Source organism: Coregonus lavaretus (assembly GCF_964263955.1).
Source record: "Coregonus lavaretus genome assembly, chromosome: 3".
In the NCBI taxonomy this organism is placed as follows: Eukaryota; Metazoa; Chordata; class Actinopteri; order Salmoniformes; family Salmonidae; genus Coregonus; species Coregonus lavaretus.
In genome coordinates, this window is record NC_139990.1 from 25,633,283 (window position 1) to 25,657,991 (window position 24,709).

A 24,709-nucleotide genomic window follows, 5' to 3' on the forward strand; every position below is an offset into this window, starting at 1 on the left:
CCCATACGTAAAAATTTATGCGCACATGACTGTAAATCGCTTTGGATTAAAGCGTCTGCTAAATGGCATATTATTATTATTATTATTAATACTTCCAAAGTTGTGGCAAAATGGCTTAAGGACAACAAAGTCAAGGTATTGGAGTGGCCATCACAAAGCCCTGACCTCAATCCTATAGAACATTTGTGGGCAGAACTGAAAAAAGCGTGTGCGAGCAAGGAGGCATACAAACCTGACTCAGTTACACCAGCTCTGTCAGGAGGAATGGGCCAAAATTCACCCAACTTATTGTGGGAAGCTTGTGGAAGGCTACCCGAAACGTTTGACCCAAGTTAAACAATTTAAAGGCAATGCTACCAAATACTAATTGAGTGTATGTAAACTTCTGACCCACTGGGAATGTGATGAAATAAATAAAAGCTGAAATAAATAATTCTCTCTACTATTATTCAGACATTTCACATTCTTAAAATAAAGTGGTGATCCTAACTGACCTAAAACAGGGAATTTTTACGAGGATTAAATGTCAGGAATTGTGAAAAACTGAGTTTAAATGTATTTGCCTAAGGTGTATATAAACTTCCGACTTCAACATAGGTGTAGATACGCAGAAAGATGCCTCAACGTAAATTGGGCATATTCCCTCAGAGATACCCTACTCAATTATAGTGGGGACTGTCAGATTGACATACTGTATATATAATCAAACACACTTACACGCAGTGTAAACATATTTTTTCCTTAGATTTTATTGATTCCATACACAGAGGTCATTAGGTTAAAAAAATATAACGCACAGAAACATAGTGAACACAGTGTGGATTAGGAAACACATTGGCAGGAGCAGAGAAGATTCTCACATTGGACTCTTTGAAATCATGAATGCTCATTTCTAACCGCAGTCCCAAAACGTATGTGAATAGTTAAGCCTATGAACACCAAATTCCACATGTACAGTATGAACCACAGTAAATGGTTGGGTGAAGGTTCCAAATTCATCTCACAGTGTCACAGCTGAGTGATTGGCTGATTGAAGTGTCACTACTCGTCGTGGAATTTGGGAAGCTTGTCTCCAGGGATTACAACATGCTCCACCCCCTCCTCGGTGATCACTACCAGGTGTGCCACACCCCCGCTGACATTGTCTCTGCCCATAGCTAGGGCAAGAGCTAGGTGGGGTGAACAGGAGAAAAAGAAGGGGGAGAGAGGAAAGAGAGGAAAATAGGTCAGATGGCAGGCAGAGATGGGTATGAGACCATATCTGTTCATATTTTCGGGAAACAGCTCTTTTGTGTTCCAGTGCCAACAATCCCATAGCAAACCCATCCTACAATCACTCTCCACTGGAAGATGTATTCAATAAAAAATTTACATTCATTATTTAATATCTGACGTCTTATATCCTATATAAAAACAGTGGCATTCGGATAAAACAATGAAGCCTATGAGATTCTACAGGAAAAATCCACGTTTACCATTTGTAGCAAACTGCAGGCACTCCTCTTTGCTCATGTCAGGTTTGTATTTGGCGTCGGCGTAACCGTAAATGTACGTGCTCCCTGACCCTCCGATGGTGAACGGCTGACTGAGTAACATACCACCCAGGGCCACTGTGTAAACCTACAGGTAAGATAACAGTTAGAAATCGTGTGTGTGTTCTACTCTATTGTGTTCTATTCTATATGTCTGTTTGACTGTTTGTTATGCCCCAGGGCTTCACCTGTGGCCCTTTCTTCCTGTCCCAGCCTGCAGTGATGAAGCCGGCCTGCAGCTCCTCCTTGTTGTTGTAGCACAGCTCCCTCAACACGGACGCTGCTGCCTTCACCAGAGGAGGTGACTCCATCTGGATACTTACCACACAGCGCAGGCACAGAGAAGACATGGTTGTTATAATTCAGGATTATTCCACAGTTTGTTTCTATGTCTATTGTAGTTCAGTAGGCTGCACATTACTACTAAGACCACCTCTAAAATTGAGGTCTCCCTATTGCTAATAATAATACAAATCAATCACACATCAATCAAGCTTCATTAGTTTGATATCAACCATCATGAGCTATGTTGAACCAGCCAGGGCCAGGGACAGAGACAGGGAAAGGGATAGGGTGGTCTATACCTGTGGAAGGAGATCTGGAACTTGGCAGCCTTGGTGACGGCCTGAGCGTCTGCCAGGGAGCCAGCGATGCAGCAGAATATCCTGTCATGAACCTGGATCAGCTTGTTGATGGTCTTAGAGGACACGTAGTACCTGTGGGTGAAGTGGAGACAGAGACACATTAGATAGAGACTCCTGGTGACACATTCCAATGTATATATTGCTATATGGCTGATTTATTTAATATGCTGTGTGTAACAGACTTATATTTTACAGTAGAACTATCATAAAGACATGTCTATAGGGAAGGAGGGGCAATATGATTAACATGATTCCAGGTGTTAATAGGTGTTGAAGCTACTCACCCTCCAATGGACGCCCTGGAATCTGAGCCGATGATAACCCCTCCATTGAATGTCACCGCCAAGATGGTGGTCTGTAGGAGATAACATGCAGAGCATCAAAACCAATCAATACATGTATCATCATTTAGATGGGGATAGAACAAACAATATAATATATAGCTGATATAATATGTTTGTATTATAATGCATTTATTACATATTTATTATATATTATCTGAGGTCCGTTTTTCCTCCTTACGGATATGGTTGGGATTTGGGGAGGCTAAACTGATCTTAGATCAGTGCTAAAGTGTATCGTACCCTGAGCTTGAGTTGCATATGAATGTCTCGAAAACGAAAGTAAATTCAGCACTTTGTTCGTATTAATATCAAGTTAAATGCCTAAACGTTTCCCTGAATTTCAGCTCTAGGCTTTTGAGATAAATTAACATCAAGGTAGTCTAGAATAAAAATCCTCTGGGTAAATACAGGTAAATTGGTCGCAAAATGCATTGTCTATCGCAGCTTCAATTTAGAATTGTTTTTGTAACATTATCGGGTACAAAATATGAATAACAAATTACAAATTACTTACGCCTGTACTAACTCCTTTGATTTGAGAGTCCATAAAACGTCTTTCCATTATTGTCAGAACACGGATGAAAAAGAGAGATAAAACTGCGTCCCTCAGTCACATACATAAGATCAAGAAAATAGCGACCTCAAGCGAATTGAAATGCAGAATCGCTGGGAAGTCAAAATCTCACGAGTCCAAAATAACCGTCCCCAGGTATGGCGTTATCAAATGTTCTCGAAACACCTGCATCGGGATTTAATTTTGACAACGTCTCCAGGTATGATTTCCCTTTAATCTTTTAGCAGAATAATAGTGTTGTTATTTCTTGTAAAGAGTGAAACTTCGTAATTATTCATGATTTATACCAAGCCTATATCAAAAGTGAAAGTAATTATCTCTCGGAAAGTGTAAATATATGTGCTTTTTTCAATACAATTACATTATTTTAAATAGGCTACCTTCATTCAAATAAAAGTAATATGTGTTCTTCAGCTGATTGCATTTTTTATTTATCTGTTCATTAGGTAGTGATGCTGTTGGTATTGACATTGTATTTCAGTGTATGATCAGTCAATTTTATCTTGGCTTTATCACTTAGAAATGTTGCTTTGGAGGGTCTGCTTCAGGGAGGACATACCAACGCACCTAAGCCGATGAAGACTGGGACCACCATAGCTGGAGTTGTGTGTAAGGTAAAAATGATTCACATTGATGATGGGCAGCCAGGCATCTAACCAACTCTGTTGCATAATGGTCTCATTTAATGTATTTTGCTTTCATTTTTATTCAATTTGTATTATTCATATCTGTATTGTGACTGCAATAATGGGCGAAGTGTATTCTAATTACACTGAACAAAAATATAAATTCCACATGTAAAGTGTTGGTTCCATGTTTCATGAACTGAAATAAAAGATCCAAGAAATGTCCATATGTGCAAAAAGCTTATTTCTCTCAAATTTTGTGCACAAATTTGTTTGCATCCCAGTTAGTGAGCATTTCTCCTTTGCCAAGATAATCCATACACCTGACAGGTGTTACATATCAAGAAGCTGATTAAACAGCATGATCATTACACAGGTGCACCTTGTGCTGGGGACAATAAAAGGCCACTCTAAAATGTGCAGTTTTGTCACACAACACAATGCCACAGATGTCTCAAGTTTCATTTCTCTACTGTAAGCCGCCTCCAACGTCATTTAGAGAATTTGGCAGTACGTCCAACCGGTCTCACATCCGCAGACCACGTGTATGGCGGCATGTGGGCAAACTACTTGCTGATTTCAACGTTGTGAACAGAGTGCCCCATGGTGGCGGTGGGGTTATGGTATGGGCAGGCATAAGCTACGGACAATGAACACAATTGCATTTTATCTATGGCAATTTGAATGCACAGAGATACCGTGACGTGATCCGGATAATGCACAGTCCCATGTCGCAACGATCTGTACACAATTCCTGGAAGCTGAAAATGTCACAAGTCTTCCATAGCCTGCATACCCACCAGACATGTAACCCATTGAGCATGTTTGGGACGCTCTGGATCGACATGTATGACAGCGTGTATCAGTTCCCGCCAATATCCAGCAACTTCGCACAGCCATTGAAGAGGAGTGGGACAACATTCCACAGGCCACAATCAACAGCCTGATCAACTCTATGCGAAGGAGATGTGTTGCGCTGCATGAGGCAAATGGTGGTCACACCAGATACTGACTGGTTTACTGATCCACGCCCCTACCTTTTTTTTAAAGGTATCTGTGACCAACAAATGCATATTTGTATTCCCAGTCATGTGAAATCCAAAGATCAGGGCCTAATGAATTTACTTAAATTGACTGATTTCCTTATATGAACTGTAACTCAGTAAAATCTTTGAAATGGTTGCATGTTGCTTTTATATTTTTGTTCAATATATTTATGTGTATGCTGATCATTTGTGCAGGATGGAGTGGTACTGGGAGCAGACACACGGGCCACCTCCGGTGAAGTGGTGGCTGATAAGATGTGTGCTAAGATCCACTACATCTCCCCCAATATGTAGTGAGTAGGCCTACACCTGTAATGGGTAGTGTGGTGTGGCTTATTTGTGGAACACAATTGGTTGTAAGAAACAAGTGAATGAGAAGTACAAAATTGGGGGCTTTTCCCAGAACACAAACTGTCACTTCTATTTGAGATATTCATACCTGCATCCATTTTCTGTCCTCTCTCCTGCCTACTCCCTCTCTCAGCTGCTGTGGTGCAGGAACTGCAGCGGACACAGAGAAGACTACCGACCTGCTGTCCTCCAACCTCACCATATTTTCTATGAACAGCGGCAGGAATCCACGTGTCGTGATGGCAGTGAATATTCTGCAGGACATGCTCTTCAGGTATGTGTGTGTTCAGGTGTGTGTGTGTGTGTGTCTTTACCACTCTCCATTAGAGCCTTCAACATTACACTTCATTAGAGCATTTAAGGAGCAATCTGCTGTTCAAACAACAACAAAGTGGGCAACCCTGCCACTGTTTTGGTAAACAGTTGAGGGATGGGGCTGGAGAAACGTAACCACTCTTAAATTCATCAACAGAGCTATGGATGCAAGGACTGACCATCTGTGAGGTGAAAATGTTTTTTTTTTTTTTTTACCAGGGCCTAGATTCAATGGGTTCAGTGTTAACCCGCCATAACCGACAATCGAATAGCATATCGTTATTTTAGGTGATGTTGGAGGTGTAACTGCGTTGGAGCTGTCAAAATCGCTGAGTGGCCACACCCGTAGGCCCTATCACTCCTGTTAGAAGTTCAGAAATAGAACGTGTAGGCTCAATATAAATAATGGCACTGTCAGGGTTGAGTGTAGAGGTAACGTGGAATCACACGCAGGACACACAGAGGTTCGAAACAGATGTCTTTAGTGAGGTCCAAGAAAACAAGCCAACCACGGCAACAGGCCACAGGCGAACAATTACGCACACTGGTAAGTACCAAAAATAAATGCGCACAACGTGCGGGACTCTCTCTAACAAAACGAATACAGAGAGAATAGAACAACGAACTAATACAACACGTGACATCGAACAATTACACACAACACCTGACCAAACACAAGAGAACTAAATAGGACGCATAATGAACACTAACAAGGAACAGGTGTAACAAACAGACAAAACCAATCAAACATTGAAACATAGAACGGTGGCAGCTAGTATTCCGGAGAAGCCTGCCCGAACAAGGAGAAGGAGCAGCCTCGGCCGAAACCGTGACAGTACCCCCCCCCCTTGACGCGCGGCTCCAGCCGTGCGCCGACCCCGGCCTCGGGGACGACCAGGAAGACGCGGAGCAGGGCGCGTAGGATGACCACGATGGAACTCGGTCAGAAGAGACGGGTCTAGGATGTCCCTCCTCGGCACCCAGCACCGCTCCTCCGGGCCGTACCCCTCCCACTCCACGAGATATTGGAGACCCCCCATCCGGCGTCTCGAATCTAGGATGGACCGAACAGTGTACGCCGGAGCCCCCTCGATGTCCAACGGGGGCGGAGGAGTCTCTTCTATCTCATAGTCCTGGAGTGGACCAGCTACCACCGGCCTGAGGAGAGACACATGGAACGAGGGGTTAATATTCTTGTAATCAATGGGCAGTTGTAACCTATAACACACCTCGTTCAATCTCCTCAGGACTTTAAAAGGCCCCACAAACCGCCGACCCAGCTTCCGGCAGGGCAGGCGGAGGGGCAGGTTTCTGGTCGAGAGCCAGACTCGATCTCCAGGTGCGTACACTGGCCCCTCACTGCGGTGGAGATCGGCGCTCGTCTTATGTCGACGGATGGCTCGCTGCAGATGGATGTGTGCAGCGTTCCACGTCTCCTCCGAGCGCCGCACCCACTCATCCACCGCAGGGGCCTCGATCTGGCTCTCATGCCAAGGTGCCAGAACCGGCTGGTACCCTAACACACACTGGAAAGGGGTTAGTTTAGTGGAGGAGTGGCGGAGAGAGTTCAGTGCCATCTCGGCCCAGGGAACATATCTCGCCCACTCCTCCGGCCGGCCCTGGCAATACGACCTCAGAAACCTACCCACATCCTGGTTGACACGTTCGACCTGCCCATTACTCTCCGGGTGGTAACCCGAGGTAAGGCTCACCGAAACCCCCAACCGTTCCATAAACGCTCTCCAGACTCTGGAGGTAAACTGGGGGCCTCGATCAGACACTATATCCTCGGGTAACCCGTAATGCCGGAAGACGTGGGTAAATAGAGCCTCAGCGGTCTGTAGGGCAGTAGGAAGACCCGGCATGGGAAGGAGACGACAGGCCTTCGAGAACCGATCCACAACGACCAGGATGGTGGTATTCCCCTGTGAGGGGGGAAGGTCTGTAACAAAATCCACCGAGAGGTGAGACCAGGGTCGTTGTGGAACGGGCAGGGGTTGTAACTTACCCCTGGGCAAGTGTCTGGGCGCCTTACACTGGGCACACACCGAGCAGGAGGAGACATAAATCCTCACATCCCTGGCTAACGTTGGCCACCAGTACTTTGTGCTAAGGCAGTGCACTGTCCGGCCAATACCTGGATGCCCAGAGGAGGGTGACGTGTGAGCCCAATAAATGAGTCGATCCCGGACCTCGAGCGGGACGTACGTCCGACCCACCGGACACTGTGGAGGGCTAGGGTCGGTGCGTAACGCCCGCTCGATCTCCGTATCGACCTCCCATACCACCGGTGCAACCAGACAAGACTTAGGTGGTATGGGAGTGGGCTCAACGGACCTCTCCTCCGTGTCATACCGCCGAGACAGGGCATCTGCCTTCCCGTTCTGGGACCCAGGGATGTAAGTGATCTTAAACACGAACCGGGCTAGAAACATAGTCCACCGAGCCTGGCGAGGATTCAGTCTCCTAGCTGCCCGAATGTATTCCAGGTTACGGTGGTCAGTCAAAATGAGAAAAGGGTGTTGAGCCCCCTCAAGCCAATGCCTCCACACCTTTAGGGCTTGTACCACGGCTAACAGCTCCCTGTCCCCTACGTCATAATTACGCTCCGCCGGACTGAGCTTTTTCGAATAAAAAGCACAGGGGCGGAGTTTAGGTGGTGTGCCGGACCGTTGTGAGAGAACGGCCCCGATACCTGCTTCAGACGCGTCCACCTCCACTTGGAATGGTAAAGCGGGATCCGGGTGCGCCAGCACCGGAGCCGAGGTAAACAGGTCCTTCAGTCTCCCAAAAGCCCTGTCCGCCTCAGCTGACCACCGCAAGCGCACCGGACCCCCCTTCAGAAGGGACGTTATGGGAGCTGCCACCTGTCCAAAACCCCGGATAAACCTCCGGTAGTAATTCGCAAAACCCAAGAACTGCTGCACCTCTTTAACCGTGGTTTGGGTTTGCCAATTACGCACGGCTGACACACGGTCAACCTCCATCCTCACCCCTGACGCAGACAACTGATAACCCAAAAAGGAGACCGACTCCTGGAAGAACAGACATTTCTCTGCTTTGACATACAGGTCATGCTCCAACAGCCTCCTCAATACTCGGCGCACCAGGGCTACATGTTCGGCTCGGGTAGAACTGTACACCAGAATATCGTCTATGTACACGACTACTCCCTGCCCCTGCATGTCCCGGAAAATCTCATCTACAAAGGATTGGAAGACTGATGGAGCATTCATTAACCCGTATGGCATGACGAGATACTCGTAATGACCGGAGGTAGTACTAAATGCTGTCTTCCATTCATCGCCCTCTCTAATGCGCACCAAGTTATATGCGCTCCTGAGGTCCAATTTTGTGAAGAACCGTGCCCCGTGTAATGACTCCGTCATAGTCGCAATCAGAGGGAGTGGATAACTATATTTCACAGTAATCTGATTGAGACCGCGGTAATCAATACACAGGCGCAAACCTCCATCCTTTTTCTTCACAAAAAAGAAGCTCGAGGACGCGGGTGAAGTGGAGGGCCGTATGTATCCCTGTCTCAGAGACTCGGCAATGTATGTCTCCATCGCCCTCTTCTCCTCTTGTGACAAAGGATACACATGGCTCCGTGGGAGCGAAGCTCCTGCCTGGAGGTCTATCGCACAATCCCCCTGTCTATGAGGTGGCAACCGCGCCGCTCTCGTCTTGCTAAACACGAGTGCCAAATCCTCATACTCGGGGGGAATGTGCAGTGCGGGCATTTGGTTCGGACTCTCCACCGAGGTCGCCCCTACGGAAACACCCAGACATAGCCCCTCACACTGAGCAGACCACCCCTTAAGAGCCTTCTCTCGCCACGAAATAGTAGGATCATGTGTAATCAACCAGGGAAGCCCCAGCACCACCGGATACGCAGGAGAGTCGATCAGATAGAGCTGAATCGTCTCCTCATGACCCCCCTGCGTCTCCATCCTAAGTGGCACTGTGACCTCCCTAATCAACCCGGATCCTAACGGACGGCTATCTAGGGCATGTACAGGGAAAGGATTATTTACCGGAAAGAGGGGAATCCCTAACTCTACACAGAATTTGCGATCTACAAAATTCCCAGCCGCGCCTGAATCTACTAGCGCCTTATGCTGGGAACGAGGTGCAACCTGTGGAAAACAAACAGGTATGGTTATGTGTACGACAGAAAGCTCTGGGTAAGTGGGGCGCCTACTCACCTGGGAGGACTCCCCAATGTGTGGCCTGCCTTCTCTTCCACCAGGAGACCCTCCCCAGCACCTAGCCGCGGTGTGCCCTCCACGGCCACAGCTGGTGCAGGGGACGGCCCCCCTCGGGCTCCTTCTCCTCCGTTCTCTAGCGCCAGCACCTCCGAGCTCCATAGGGCTCGGCTCGGAGGTGCTGGAGGGTGGAATGGGCGACCCCCACACGGGACGCCCGCGAGTAGCGAGCAGGGTGTCCAGCCGAATGGCCATGTCAACCAATTGGTCAAATGAAAGCGTGGTATCCCTGCACGCCAACTCTCTGCGGACGTCCTCCCGGAGGCTGCAGCGGAAGTGGTCTATGAGTGCCCGCTCATTCCACCCTGCATCTGCCGCTAGAGTCCGGAACTCCAGTGCAAACTCCTGAGCGCTCCTCATCCCCTGCCGGAGGTAGAATAGACGCTCCCCCGCCGCCTTCCCCTCCGGTGGATGGTCAAACACTGCACGGAAGCGGCGGGAGAACTCCGCATAGGTGATAGTTGCGGCGTCTATTCTCCTCCATTCGGCGTTGGCTCACTCCAACGCCTTGCCGGTGAGACAGGAGATGAGGGCGGAAACGCTCTCGTGTCCCGAGGGCGCCGGGTGTACGGTGGCGAGGTAGAGTTCAACTTGCAACAGGAACCCCTGACACCCGGCAGCGGTGCCGTCGTACGCCCTCGGGAGCGAGAGCCGAATCCCACTGGGTTCCGGAAGTTGGACAGGCGGGCTGACCGATGGTGATGGTGTGGTAGGTGGGGGTGTGGGTACCCCGCTGGTCTCCCATCGATGGAGGGTGTTCATCACTCTGTCCAGGGCGTGCCCGATTTGGTTAATCCTGTCCTCCTGTCCACGAAGGCGCTCCTCGATGATCTCCGTGGGTGCGGTTGCTCCTGCTGATTCCATTGAGATGGTGTGTAATTATGTCAGGATTGAGTGTAGAGGTAACGTGGAATCACACGCAGGACACACAGAGGTTCGAAACAGATGTCTTTAGTGAGGTCCAAGAAAACAAGCCAACCACGGCAACAGGCCACAGGCGAACAATTACGCACACTGGTAAGTACCAAATATAAATGCGCACAACGTGCGGGACTCTCTCTAACAAAATGAATACAGAGAGAATAGAACAACGAACTAATACAACACGTGACATCGAACAATTACACACAACACCTGACCAAACACAAGAAAACTAAATAGGACGCATAATGAACACTAACAAAGAACAGGTGTAACAAACAGACAAAACCAATCAAACATAGAAACATAGAATGGTGGCAGCTAGTACTCCGGAGACGACGACTGCCGAAGCTTGCCCGAACAAGGAGAAGGAGCAGCCTCGGCCGAAACCGTGACAGGCACTCAAATTGAAAATCATTAAACAAAAAAATTGATTTCTATCAGCCTAATCAAGGTGTAGAATAGATTACATCACACATTCCAGTATTCGAACATCAAATCAAATCAAATTGTATTTGTCACATGCGCCGAATACAACAGGTGTAGACCTTACAGTGAAATGCTTACTTACAAGCCCTTAACTAACAATGCAGTTTGAAGAAAAATAAGTGTTAAGTAAAAAATAGATAAGTAAAAAAATTAAAAATAATAACAAATAATTAAAGAGCAGAAGTTTTAAAAAAATAACAGTAGGGAGGCTATATACAGGGGGTACCGGTACAGAGTCAATGTGCGGGGGCACAGGTTAGTCGAGGTAATTGAGGTAATATGTACATGTAGGTAGAGTTAAAGTGACTATGCATAGATAATAAACAGAGAGTAGCAGCAGCGTAAAAGAGGGGGTGGGTGGGTGTGACAATGCAAATAGTATCCATTTGATTAGCTGTTCAGGAGTCTTATGGCTTGGGGGTAGAAGCTGTTAAGAAGCCTTTTGGACCTAGACTTGGCGCTCTGGTACCGCTTGCCGTGCGGTAGCAGAGAGAACAGTCTATGACTAGGGTGGCTAGAGTCTTTGACAATTTTTAGGGCCTTCCTCTGACACCGCCTGGAATAGAGGTCCTGGATGGCAGGAAGCTTGGCCCCAGTGATGTACTGGGCCGTACGCACTACCCTCTGTAGTGCCTTGCGGTCGGAGACCGAGCAGTTGCCATACCAGGCAGTGATGCAACCAGTCAGGATGCTCTCGATGGTGCAGCTGTAGAACTTGTAACACGGCTGCATGGTATTTCTACTAATGCGGCTATGCATCCTATGGCAATGTCTGCGTTAGATACAGTATAACGCCGGGAGCCGCTTCTGGATTTTACAGCTCCAACGCAGTTACACCTCTGACATCGCTTAAACAAAATAAATGATATGCTATGCATCGCCTAAACAAAAGCAATGCAGTTGTCGGTTATCGCGGGTTAAAGCTGAACTGATTGAATCTAGGCCCATGTTTTGAGGCTATACAGTGTTTGTTTACAATTACATTGATTACAAACATTGGAGTAAAACATTTTTATATTTTGGGTTCTGATAGGGGTACAACAATTGAACTAAGCTCATGAGGCATTTATAAGTTACATTCTTCAAGAATCAATGGGTATATACTGTATCATTAATAGTAAAAAAATATATGTAGCAATCACAGATTGCCCATTTAAACATTACATTCTGTTGAATTAACTCACCTCATCCACCACTATAGCCGCTCCAATGTAACCACCTTTCATGCCAGATAAATTTGACTCAAAATAGTAATTCTTGTTTGTTCATAATGTATCTCATATGTGTATCTTTAGGTACAGGGGCCAGATAGGGGCCAGTCTAATCCTAGGAGGGGTGGACTGCACCGGCAATCATCTCTACAAAGTGGGGCCCTATGGGAGCATAGACAATGTGCCATACCTTGCAATGGATGAGGGACTGCTACTGTGTCAAGCAAACATAAGCATAAACCCATACACTGTTATTGTGTGGGCCATTATTAGTTGAATAATCAACTAGTCATGAATAATCTATAAATCATTACGTGTTATTGATTCCTGTTTGTGTTTGACTTCGACCTCTGTATAGGATCTGGTGACTTAGCCGCTCTGGGGATTCTGGAGGATAGGTTCAAACCTAATATGGAGGTGAGTGACTTTTCCTTAGGCAGGCTAGGAGTTGTTCCTTAGGCAGGCTAGGAGTTGGGTATATACTGTATCATTAATAGTAAACAAATATATGTAGCAATCACAGATTGCCCATTTAAACATTATATTCTGTTGAATTAACTCACCTCATCCACCACTATAGCCGCTCCAATGTAACCACCTTTCATGCCAGATAAATTTGACTCAAAATAGTAATTCCCCTGTGTCCTACTAGATGGAGGAGGCTAAGGAGTTGGTCCGGGATGCCATCCATTCTGGCATCATGAGTGACCTGGGCTCAGGCAACAACATAGATATCTGTGTCATCACTAAACATGGGGTGGACTACATCAGGCCATACCAGGAGTCAGAGTACAAAGACAAGAGGTAAATGGTGTCACCATCCTCAACTTCTGCTTCAAGTATTAGTTTAGCATATTTGCAAAAACTATTGTTGTTTGACAGAACAGTGGTTAATTTCTCTCTCATTCCCTCTCTATCGCTCTCATTCCCTCTCTCTCTCTTCTCTCGGTCAGGCAGAGGAGATACAAGTATCGCCAAGGTACAACATCTATTTTGACAGAGAAAATAGTCCCTCTGGAGCTGGTGGTAGTGCAGGAGACAGTCCAGCGGATGGATACTGCCTGAACCTGAGAAATTACAAAGATACAGTCACACAGAGGCTTATCACAATATTCAGGCATAAAAGCAATTAATACAATACACCTAATAATTACAATATTTGACTACTAGGTGACACTACAATGCAAAGCCATAAAACCTTGTGACGTAAAGATGTTAGTTGAATGAACTGTAGTCAGTGATACATTTTGAACAGGCATAGTAGGCCTAGGCTAATGCTGTGTCTATGCAGTGGGTGAAATATTGGAAAGTGATTGATTGAATAAAAAGGCTACATTATTTTTCATGAACATGTGTTTGAGTTTTCCCTCCATATTTCTAGCTTTTCCTTTTAGCACAGTTTCAGCTCACATCATCTTCATTTGTTTATATGTTTTTATGTTCTTGCCATGGTTCACCAATTAAGAATATGCTATTACTTTCCAGGGGGATTTAGATATTTCAAATGTAATAGAGCTCATTTAGAACTCTCCCTGTGACTCCTTGTGAGGGACTCCTTGAGCACGCGAAACCTCTACAGGTAAATCTTGATATTTACTGATGACGACAACAAATGATGCTCTGCAATTGGCCAAACGGTTTACTGTATGTTGTTGTGATAAATTATGTTTAAAAAATTACAATTGTTTATCAGATTGACGTGTGGCTAGACTATTGTCAAATAATACTCAGAATGCACAATTATGCATATAAGCTACACTTGGTTACTTTGTTGATCGCGAATGAAAAGTTACCTTAAATACCCTTTCAGTTTCGTATGCATTGTAAAGAAAGATATTTCCTTGACGCATCACAGCAAAGTCAAGCTGTATTTCGCTTTCAAATTTTATTAAGAGTTAGTCTACATAGTGGCATGTATTTATGGTTACAAAGGGAACCCAGTCTTCCCCAAATATTTGACGAATTAAAAAAACACGATTATAAAATTATCTTTCGTCTCTCTCTGTTTTCATAATTTTTTCATCAATTTCCGTCACTTCGCACGTGGCTGAATCTAACCTGATAAATCATCCAAGCAAGGGAAACAGCACCCCTCTGTCTCAGCATGTGTAGCCCATGTATCTGATGCTGTCTGGACCAAAATAGTATAACATGTTACTGCCGTAGCATTTTATTGATTGATGGCAACAAATATTTGGCCTCCCTTGATAAAAAAAACTATAAAATAATTAGCCAATCAGCCTTGAGCTGAGCTCAACTGTGGGTTGTCCTGGTGTAGCAAAATGCCCTCCAAGGGAGGCCAGTTCGGATTTGGCTTCTGACCAATCAAATCACTTGTCCGTTTCTCATCTGCTTGTGTTGATGTCCTGCAGTAGCTAGTTTGCTAAATCGGCCCCTTCCTAAGCCATGGATGGAAATGGGGATTTGGACTTGTGGTTTTAACTGAATTCTCTGTACCAGCCAATGATTATGACGGCAATTCTGATCTAACCATAAATTAAAATGTTGTGCCTGTGGCTTGAGACAATTGAAGTTCAATATGTAGCCTAGATGTAGCCTAGTAGGCTCACGTTAACTAGCTAGCTAGCTAACTAGCTTAGTGGTTCATTGTTGCCCATACGAGGAAGTTTTAGACCGTTTTGCCAACATGAAAGAGAGGAGGATGGCATTGGCATTCAACTAGTCTACAAGTAGAATGAGTCAACATTTTTTGACTAAATTGTTTTTGGTATCTTTAACTTTGTTTTCAGTATATTAAACTAAGCATATATAGCCTTGTTGATTTGATGATGTTTAAATGTTTAAGTTGAAATGGTGCTGGAATAGCGGAGGCAGTGTCTGTTGTCTTTGTGCTGATTTATGGTAACGCTGTGGTTCTAAATCAGTAGTTGTTTAGTAAACTGTCGAAAAAATTAACTTGCTTGACCATGCTGCAGGTGATATAACGGAAGTTACTAATGTAACTATGGTTCTACGAATATCTTGAAGACCGTCAATACGGTTGAAAGTATGGATTATATCCCTCGCACTCCGCGCGGGTCGAGTAATAATAACAACAAAGTCACGCCAGTAACGTGACAGCGTGGGAGGACATGCCCCCGCGATTCATATAAAACCGTACATCAGACCACGCACTGTCTCAGAGAATCTTCTTCCCAAAAGATCCAGAGTGACGGGAAAGTACTGACAGTCTTCCAGTTCAATTCATAACTTCCATTCTACTTCATACCTTTCAGACCGTCAGTACGGTTGAAAGTATGGATGACTCATACCAACAAGGTCATGGGTAATAGCACTACTAACACTACGAACCTCTGATTAATGCACCAGTACCACTGGAAGAATGGCAGAGACCATGATGTGGCAGGATGCGCTGTTGTCCTTGTAAAATCTTGAGAATGTGCAGGGCAACAACCAGGTAGCAGCTGCACATACAGTGCATTTGGAAAGTATTCTGACCCCTTGACATTTTCCACATTTTGTTACGTTACAGCCTTATTCTAAAATTGATTAAAAAATAAAACAATCTTATCAATTTACACACAATACCCCATAATGACTAAGTGAACACAGATTTGTAGATTTTTTTGCAAATTTATAAAAAATTAAATAAATAAATACACTTATTTACGTAAGTATTCAGATCCTTTGCTATGAGACTCGAAATTGAGCTCAGGAGCATCCTGTTTCCATTGATAATCCTTGAGATGTTTCTACAACTTGATTGGAGTCCACCTGTGGTAAATTAAATTGATTGGACATGATTTGGAAAGGCACACACCTGTCTATATAAGGTCCCACGGATGACAGTGCATGTCAGAGCAAAAACCAAGCCATAAGGTCGAAGGAATTGCCCGTAGAGCTCCGAGACAGGATTGTGTCGAGGCACAGATCTGGGGAAGGGTACCAAAACATTTCTGCAGCATTGCATTTCCCCAAGAACACAATGGCCTCCATTATTCTGAAATGGAAGAAGTTTGGAACCACCAAGACTCCTCCTAGAGCTGGCCACCTGGCCAAATTGAGCAATCGAGGGAGAAGGGCCTTGGTCAGGGAGATGACCAAGAACCCGATGGTCACTCTGACAGAGCTCCGGAGTTCCTCTGTGGAGATGAGAGAACCTTCCAGAAGGACAACCATTTCTGCAGCACTCCACCAATCAGGCCTTTATGGTAGAGTGGCCAGACGGAAGCCACTCCTCAGTAAAAGGCACATGACAGCCCACTTGGAGTTTGCCAACAGGCACCTAAAGGACTCTCAGACCATGAGAAACAAGATTCTCTGGTCTGATGAAATCAAGATTGAACTCTTTGGCCTGAATGCCAAGCCTCACGTCTGGAGGAAACCTGGCACCATCCCTACAGTGAAGCATGATGGTGGCAGCATCATGCTGTGGGGATGTTTTTTCAGCAGCAGGGACTGGGAGACCAGTCAGGATCGAGAGAAAGATGAATGGAGCAAAGTACAGAGAGATCCTTGATGAAAACCTGCTCCAGAGTGCTCAGGACCTCAGACTGGGGTGAAGGTTCACCTTCCAACAGGAAAACGACCATAAGCACACAGCCAAGACAACGCAGGAGTGGCTTCGGGACAAGTCTCTGAATGTCCTTGAGTGGCCCAGCCAGAGCCCAGACTTTAACCCGATCGAACATCTCTTGAGAGACCTGAAAATAGCCGTGCAGCGACGCTCCCCATCCAACCTGACAGAGCTTGAGAGGATCTGCAGAGAAGAATGGGAGAAACTCCCCAAGTACAGGTGTGCCAAGCTTGTAGCGTCATACCGAAGAAGATTCAAGGCTGTAATCGCTGCCAAAGGTGCTTCAACAAAGTACTGGGGAAAGGGTCTGAATACTTTATATTTTATAAATATCAAAAAAATTATCAAATCCTGTTTTTGCTTTATCATGATGGGGTATTATGTGTAGATTGATGAGGGGGAAAAACAATTTAATACATTTTAGAATAAGGCTGTAACGTAACAAAATGTGGAAAAGGTCAAGGAGTCTGAATACTTTCCGAATGCACTGTATCTCATTCAGGGGGACGCCTCTCAGTGCAGCCCAGGATGCAGCGACACTTCTGGTCGAGTGACATATCACACCTTCTGGGACATTGAGCCCTACACCCTTGTAGGCCTGAGTGATGACATCCACAACCCAGTGTGAAAGCCTCTGCTTGGACAGTGCTCAGAGGCTTGCGTATAGTGTTTGAGGGAACGGACTGGACACAGGAGATTTGCTCGCTCCTCCTCAGCATTCTGGAAAGGAGAGGGGCAGTAGAACTCCAGTTCGATGGCTTGATTGACTGGATTGGGCCATACGGTCACGCCTAGGTTGTCTGCCTTCCATCGTAGGCAGACAGGGCTCATAGAGAGCGTGTGGAGCGCTGATGAAATAGCTAAGAGGAAAGCCGTTTTCAGAGATAACCATTTTATGTCCGGCTCCTCCGTATTCTCGAAAGTAGGTTTCGTCAAAGCCTCCAATACTAGTGACAGATCCCAGGATGCCATGTGGACGGCCCTGCAGGGATGCAGCCGGCAGACACCTTGTGAGAATTGGCAGATGAGGTATTGGGCCCCTGTCGATTTTCCATCTACGCGTAAATGGTTAGCTGATATGGCTGAGGCATACACCTTCAAGGTAGAGGCAGAGCGACCTGAGTCCAATAGTTTCTTAAAGAAGCTCAGTATAACAGGTACAGAGCAGGACACCGATTCCTCCACCCTGTGTGACTGTTGTCTTTTTGTTGTCAAGGCCTTATTGTATATCGCAGTGGCTTATGAAATAATGGGTTATAGAGCAAACAACGCAATTATATATACAAAAGTATGTGGACACCACTTCAAATTAGTGGATTCGGCTATTTCAGTTGCTGACAGGTGTATAAAATCGAGCACACAGCCATGCAATCTCCATAGACAAACATTGGCAGTAGAATGGCCTTACTGAAGAGCTCAGTGACTTTCAACATGGCACCGTCCTAGGATGCCACCTTTCCAACAATTCAGTTCGTCAAATTTCTGCCCTGCTGGAGCTGCCCCGGTCAACTGTAAGTGATTGTGAAGTGGAAACATCTAGGAGCAACAACCGCTCAGCCGTAAGTGGTAGGCCAAACAAGCTCACAGAACAGGACCACTGAGTGCTGAAGATATGGTATTATTTTATGTATCATTAAGGCAAATGTAGGGAGAGGTCAAAGGTAAAATAATAATATTAGTAATAAGCATGGATATGTTGTAAAATTAAAAACCTATATGCCTTAAAATGTTTATGGATTGAGAACCAGTTGAAGGGTGAATACAGAGCAGAGACATTTATGTGTTTTTCATAAAAACTCCCTGCAGCTGGTCTGGGAATGTCAATGACGTGATGGCTGTGTGGAGATTGAAGTAACAATGGAACTAGTGTTAGCATTTCTTTATGCTTATGACCTTATGACCTGACACATTGTCAGGGAGTGCAGTAGGTGTAGTGGTGGAATCAAACGCAGGACTCAGAACGATAATCCAAAGACTTGTATTAAAGCCAAAACCAAGGCAAAAGGACAACTGGCCCGAAGGCGAAAATACGCACAAAGGCGAAATAGTAACAGCGCACAAACAGGTGCGAAAATACTCCAGCGCAGTGGAGAGAAGCTCAACCGAGCGAAACACACGACTGACGAAAATCAATTACACACAACACTAGACAAACACAACGAGAAACTTATAGGACACTAATTACGCCCAAACTAGAAACAGGTGTGAAAACAAACAGACAAAAGCAAACGAACATGAAACATACAACGGTGGCAGCTAGAATTCCGGAGACGACGAACGCCGAAGCCTGCCCGAACAAGGGAGAGAGGCAGCCTCGGCCGAAACCGTGACAGTACCCCCCCCTTGACGCGCGGCTCCAGACGTGCGCCGACTCCGGCCTCGGGGACGACCAGGAGGACGCGGAGCAGGGCGCGTCGGATGCCCCCGATGGAATTCCGACAGGAGCGACGGGTCCAAAATGTCTCTCCTCGGCACCCAGCACCGCTCCTCCGGACCGTACCCCTCCCACTCCACTAGATACTGGAGACCCCCCATCCGACGTCTCGAATCCAAGATGGACCTCACGGAGTACGCCGGTGCCCCCTCGATGTCCAACGGGGGCGGAGGAGTCTCCAAGATCTAATTTTCTTGGAGTGGGCCCGCTACCACCGGCCTGAGAAGGGACACATGGAACGAGGGGTTAATACACTTATACTCCACAGGTAGCTGTAATCTATAACATACCTCGTTCAACCTTCTCAGGACTTTAAATGGCCCTACAAACCGCCGACCCAGTTTCCGACAGGGCAGGCGGAGGGGCAGGTTTCTGGTAGAGAGCCAGACTCGATCACCAGGTGCGTACACCGGTCCCTCACTGCGGTGGAGATCAGCGCTCGCCTTCTGACGTCGGAGGGCCCGCTGCAGGTGGACGTGTGCAGCGTTCCACGTCTCCTCCGAGCGCCGCGCCCACTCATCCACCGCAGGAGCCTCGATCTGGCTCTGCTGCCAGGGTGCCAGAACCGGCTGGTAACCCAACACACATTGAAATGGAGTTAGGTTAGTGGAGGAATGGCGTAGGGAATTCTGGGCCATCTCGGCCCAGGGAACGTACCTTGACCACTCCTCCGGCCGGTCCTGGCAGTATGTTCTGAGAAACCTACCCACATCCTGGTTTACGCGTTCCACCTGCCCATTACTCTCCGGGTGGTACCCCGAGGTGAGGCTCACCGAGACCCCCAACCGCTCCATAAACGCTCTCCAGACTCTGGAGGTGAATTGGGGACCCCGATCAGCCACAATGTCCTCGGGTACCCCGTAGTGCCGGAACACATGGGTGAACAGTGCCTCGGCAGTTTGTAGGGCAGTAGGAAGACCCGGCATGGGGAGCAAACGACAGGCCTTAGAGAACCGGTCCACAACGACCAGGATAGTAGTATTCCCTTGGGAGAGGGGAAGGTCTGTTATAAAGTCTACAGAGAGGTGGGACCATGGTCGTTGTGGAACGGGCAGGGGTAGCAACTTACCCCTAGGCAGATGTCTAGGCGCCTTACACTGGGCGCACACCGAGCAGGAGGAAACATAAACCCTCACATCCCTTGCCAACGTGGGCCACCAGTACTTGGCACTAAGACAGTGCACTGTCCGGCCGATACCCGGATGTCCAGAGGAGGGTGACGTGTGAGCCCAATAGATCAATCGATCCCGAACCTCGAGCGGAACGTACTTCCGACCCTCCGGGCACTGTGGTGGACTAGGGTCGGTGCGTAACGCCCGCTCGAGTTCAGTATCGACCTCCCACACTACCGGTGCCACCAGACACGACTCAGGCAGTATGGGAGTGGGCTCCACGGACCTCTCCTCCGTGTCATACCGCCGAGACAGCGCATCTGCCTTGCCATTCTGTGACCCAGGGATGTACGTGATTTTAAAAGTAAACCTGGTCAAGAACATACTCCATCTTGCCTGGCGAGGGTTCAGCCTCCTCGCCGCCCGGATGTACTCCAGGTTACGGTGGTCCGTCAAAATGAGGAAAGGGTGTTGAGCCCCCTCAAGCCAGTGCCTCCACACCTTTAGAGCCTGTACCACGGCTAACAGCTCCCTGTCCCCTACGTCATAGTTCCGCTCCGCCGGACTGAGCTTCTTAGAATAAAAAGCACAGGGGCGGAGTTTAGGTGGCGCGCCAGACCGTTGTGAAAGCACGGCTCCTAAACCGGCCTCTGACGCGTCCACCTCTACCTGGAACGGCAAAGAGGGATCCGGATGCGCCAGCACCGGGGCCGAGGTAAACAGGTCCTTCAGCCTCCCAAACGCCCTGTCCGCCTCGGCCGACCACTGCAGACGCACCGGACCCCCCTTCAACAGAGACGTGATGGGAGCTGCCACCTGTCCAAAACCCCGGATAAACCTCCTGTAGTAATTTGCAAACCCCAATAACTGCTGCACCTCTTTCACAGTGGTTGGTGTTTGCCAATTACGCACGGCCGACACCCGGTCTACCTCCATCTTCACCCCTGACGCAGACAACTGATAACCCAAAAAGGAGACCGACTCCTGGAAAAACAGACACTTCTCTGCCTTCACATACAGGTCGTGCTCCACCAGCCTCCGCAACACTCTACGCACAAGGGCCACATGCTCGACACGGGTAGGCGAGTACACGAGAATGTCATCAATGTACACAACCACCCCCTGCCCCTGCATGTCCCTGAAGATCTCATCCACGAATGATTGGAAAACTGACGGAGCGTTCATCAACCCGTATGGCATGACCAGATACTCGTAATGGCCCGAGGTGGTACTAAAGGCTGTCTTCCATTCATCACCCTCCCTGATGCGCACCAAGTTGTACGCGCTCCTGAGATCTAATTTCGTGAAGAAACGCGCCCCATGCAACGACTCAGTCATGGTTGCAATCAGCGGGAGTGGATAACTGTACTTCACCGTAATCTGATTGAGACCACGGTAATCGATGCACGGGCGCAACCCACCATCCTTTTTCTTCACAAAAAAGAAACTCGAGGACGCAGGGGAAGCGGAAGGCCGTATGTATCCTTGTCTCAGAGATTCGTCTATGTAAATCTCCATAGCTTTCTTCTCCTCCTGAGACAGAGGATACACATGGCTCCGTGGGAGCGCAGCTCCTGCCTGGAGGTCTATCGCACAATCTCCCTGCCTATGGGGTGGCAACCGCGTCGCCCTCGCCTTACTAAACGCAATAGCCAAATCCCCATACTCAGGGGGAACGTGCAATGCGGGCACCTGGTTTGGACTCTCCACCGAGGTAGCCCCTACGGAAACGCCCAAACATCTACCCACACACTGAGCAGACCACTCCATCAGAGCCCTCTCCTGCCACGAAATAGCTGGATTATGGGTACTCAACCAGGGCATGCCCAGCACCACCGGATACGCAGGAGAGTCAATCAGGAACAGCTGAATCATCTCCTGATGACCCCCCTGCGCACACATCCTAAGTGGCGCCGTGACCTCCCTGATTAAGCCCGTACCCAACGGACGGCTATCTAGGGCATGAACGGGGAAAGGAACATCAACAGGAATAAGGGGAATCCCTAACGCTAAACAAAACTTCTTATCAATAAAATTCCCAGCCGCGCCTGAATCTACCAGCGCCTTATGCTGGGAATGAGGTGCTACCTGTGGAAAACGCACAGGCATACAAAAATGGGCAACAGTGAGCTCTGGGTGAGTGGGGCGCCTACTCACCTGGAGGGAATCCCCAGTGCGGAACCTGTCGTCATCTCCCCTAGGAGGCCATCCCCAGCACCTAGCCGCGGTGTGTCCTCCCCGACCACAGTTGGTGCAGTGGATGGACCCCCTAGCCTGCCGACTCCTCCTCTCTCTAGCGCCAGCGCCCCCGAGCTCCATGGGACACGGCTCGGAGGCGCTGGAGGGTGAAATGGACGGACCCTCCGCAGGACGTCCGCGGGTAGCCAGTAGGTTATCCAGCCTGATGGACATGTCGACCAGCTGGTCGAAAGAGAGGCTGGTGTCCCTACAAGCCAGCTCCCGACGGACGTCCTCTCGTAGGCTACATCTGTATAGATCGACGAGGGCCCGATCATTCCACCCTGCATCTGCCGCTAGAGTACAGAATTCGAGCGCGAATTCCTGGGCACTCCTCCTCCCCTGCCGGAGGAAGACCAGACGCTCCCCCGCCGCTTTCCCCTCCGGGGGATGGTCAAACACCGCACTAAAGCGGCGGGAGAACTCGACGTAGGTAATAGTCGTGGCGTCGATCTTCCTCCACTCCGCGTTGGCCCACTCCAACGCCTTCCCGGCCAGGCAGGAGATCAGGGCGGACACGCTCTCATGCCCCGAAGGTGCCGGGTGCACGGTGGCCAGGTATAGCTCCACCTGGAGGAGGAATCCCTGACACCCAGCCGCGGTTCCGTCGTAGGCCCTCGGGAGAGAGAGTCGGACTCCTCGAGGTTCCGGCGCTGGAATGGGCGGACTGGCCGATGGTGCTGGCAGGGAGGGAGGCGGTGGAGGCGTACCCCAGCCTCGGAGGGTGGTGATCACCTCCTGCAGGGCGGTCCCCATCTGCAGGATTTGGTCCTGTTGTTCCCGAACCTGGGCCTCCAGTCTCGTCTGTCCTGCTTCGGCTCCTGCTGATTCCATGGTTGGTGTGTAATTCTGTCAGGGCGTGCAGTAGGTGTAGTGGTGGAATCAAACGCAGGACTCAGAACGATAATCCAAAGACTTGTATTAAAGCCAAAACCAAGGCAAAAGGACAACTGGCCCGAAGGCGAAAATACGCACGAAGGCGAAATAGTAACAGCGCACAAACAGGTGCGAAAATACTCCAGCGCAGTGGAGAGAAGCTCAACCGAGCGAAACACACGACTGACGAAAATCAATTACACACAACACTAGACAAACACAACGAGAAACTTATAGGACACTAATTACGCCCAAACTAGAAACAGGTGTGAAAACAAACAGACAAAAGCAAACGAACATGAAACATACAACGGTGGCAGCTAGAATTCCGGAGACGACGAACGCCGAAGCCTGCCCGAACAAGGGAGAGAGGCAGCCTCGGCCGAAACCGTGACACACATGGCCACATGCACATAATCTCAGGGGCCGGGGAGGATGATGAATGATAAATGTTTTATAATGTGTTATGAAATGATAATGGTGAAACAGAATGAACATGTTTGATATTTTATAATCCAGATATATGTTTAAATAAGTAATATAGACATAGAGTATATGCTGTGTTTTAAATGAATGCATGTGTTCTTTCACAGGGGCTCTTAAACTGTGGCCATGGGTTTGTTATAGACATATGGTATGCATTACATTAGTTTTTTAAGAAGGGGCTTTTAAGAAGGGGCCTAAGCACGCAGCCAATAGAATGATAGAATGAGAGGGGTGGTACAGAACTAAAAAAAGTTAGGAATGTACGAATGTTTTTTTCATTTGTGTGGATATAAGAGATCTTTAAGCCAAAAAGGGACAGTTGCTCCATGGAGAAAAACTCAGGCTTTGTTATGCAATAAAGTCTAATTCTTGAATTCACAGGCTCCTGTGTCTTGAGAGATATTTCGTTTGAGTTGATTATCTCTTAGACAAATATTTCTACCACGACAAAGAACGTAGCACGTAAAAATAGTCTGTCCTTGGTTGCAAAACTCACTACCGAGTTCCAAACTGCCCCTGGAAGCAAAGTCAGCACAATAACTGTATGTCAGGAGCTTCATGTAATGTGTTGCCATGGTTGAGCAGCCGCGCACAAGCCTAAGATCACCATGCGCAATGCCAAGCGTAGCTGGAATGGTGTAAAGCTTGCCGCCATTGGACTCTGGAGTAGTGGAAACACGTTCTCTAGAGTGATGAATCACGCTT

General features: G+C 47.7%; 2 protein-coding genes across 2 annotated transcripts; one reads left to right on the forward strand and one right to left on the reverse strand.

Moving 5' to 3' along the window:
* Positions 1–725: 725 nt before the first annotated feature.
* On the reverse strand, positions 726–3,161 carry LOC311115554 (proteasome subunit beta type-6-B like protein-like). The gene is made up of 6 exons (XM_084157318.1): positions 3,035–3,161; positions 2,461–2,531; positions 2,117–2,248; positions 1,721–1,850; positions 1,476–1,620; positions 726–1,169 (listed from the first exon to the last, which is right to left on the reverse strand). The coding sequence occupies exons 1-6, from the start codon at positions 3,080–3,082 to the stop codon at positions 1,042–1,044; spliced, it is 654 nt and encodes a 217-aa protein (XP_084013444.1). The 5' UTR covers positions 3,083–3,161; the 3' UTR covers positions 726–1,041.
* LOC311115543 (proteasome subunit beta type-7-like) lies at positions 3,092–13,670 on the forward strand. The gene is made up of 8 exons (XM_084157317.1): positions 3,092–3,293; positions 3,615–3,708; positions 4,962–5,059; positions 5,251–5,391; positions 12,406–12,520; positions 12,679–12,738; positions 12,974–13,125; positions 13,275–13,670. The coding sequence occupies exons 1-8, from the start codon at positions 3,232–3,234 to the stop codon at positions 13,384–13,386; spliced, it is 834 nt and encodes a 277-aa protein (XP_084013443.1). The 5' UTR covers positions 3,092–3,231; the 3' UTR covers positions 13,387–13,670.
* Positions 13,671–24,709: the final 11,039 nt, after the last annotated feature.

Bases quoted from the DNA above. Each gene is read 5' to 3' on its own strand.
- LOC311115554 (XM_084157318.1), bottom strand. From the start codon at position 3,082: ATGGAAAGACGTTTTATGGACTCTCAAATCAAAGGAGTTAGTACAGGC. The intron at 1,851-2,116 runs GTATAGACCACC...CTGTGTGGTAAG, and splicing joins TTCCAGATCTCCTTCCACAG to TATCCAGATGGAGTCACCTC. The intron at 1,621-1,720 runs GTGAAGCCCTGG...TCTTACCTGTAG, and splicing joins ACAGGAAGAAAGGGCCACAG to GTTTACACAGTGGCCCTGGG.
- LOC311115543 (XM_084157317.1), top strand. From the start codon at position 3,232: ATGGCGTTATCAAATGTTCTCGAAACACCTGCATCGGGATTTAATTTT. The intron at 5,060-5,250 runs GTGAGTAGGCCT...TCCCTCTCTCAG, and splicing joins TACATCTCCCCCAATATGTA to CTGCTGTGGTGCAGGAACTG. The intron at 13,126-13,274 runs GTAAATGGTGTC...TCTCTCGGTCAG, and splicing joins TCAGAGTACAAAGACAAGAG to GCAGAGGAGATACAAGTATC.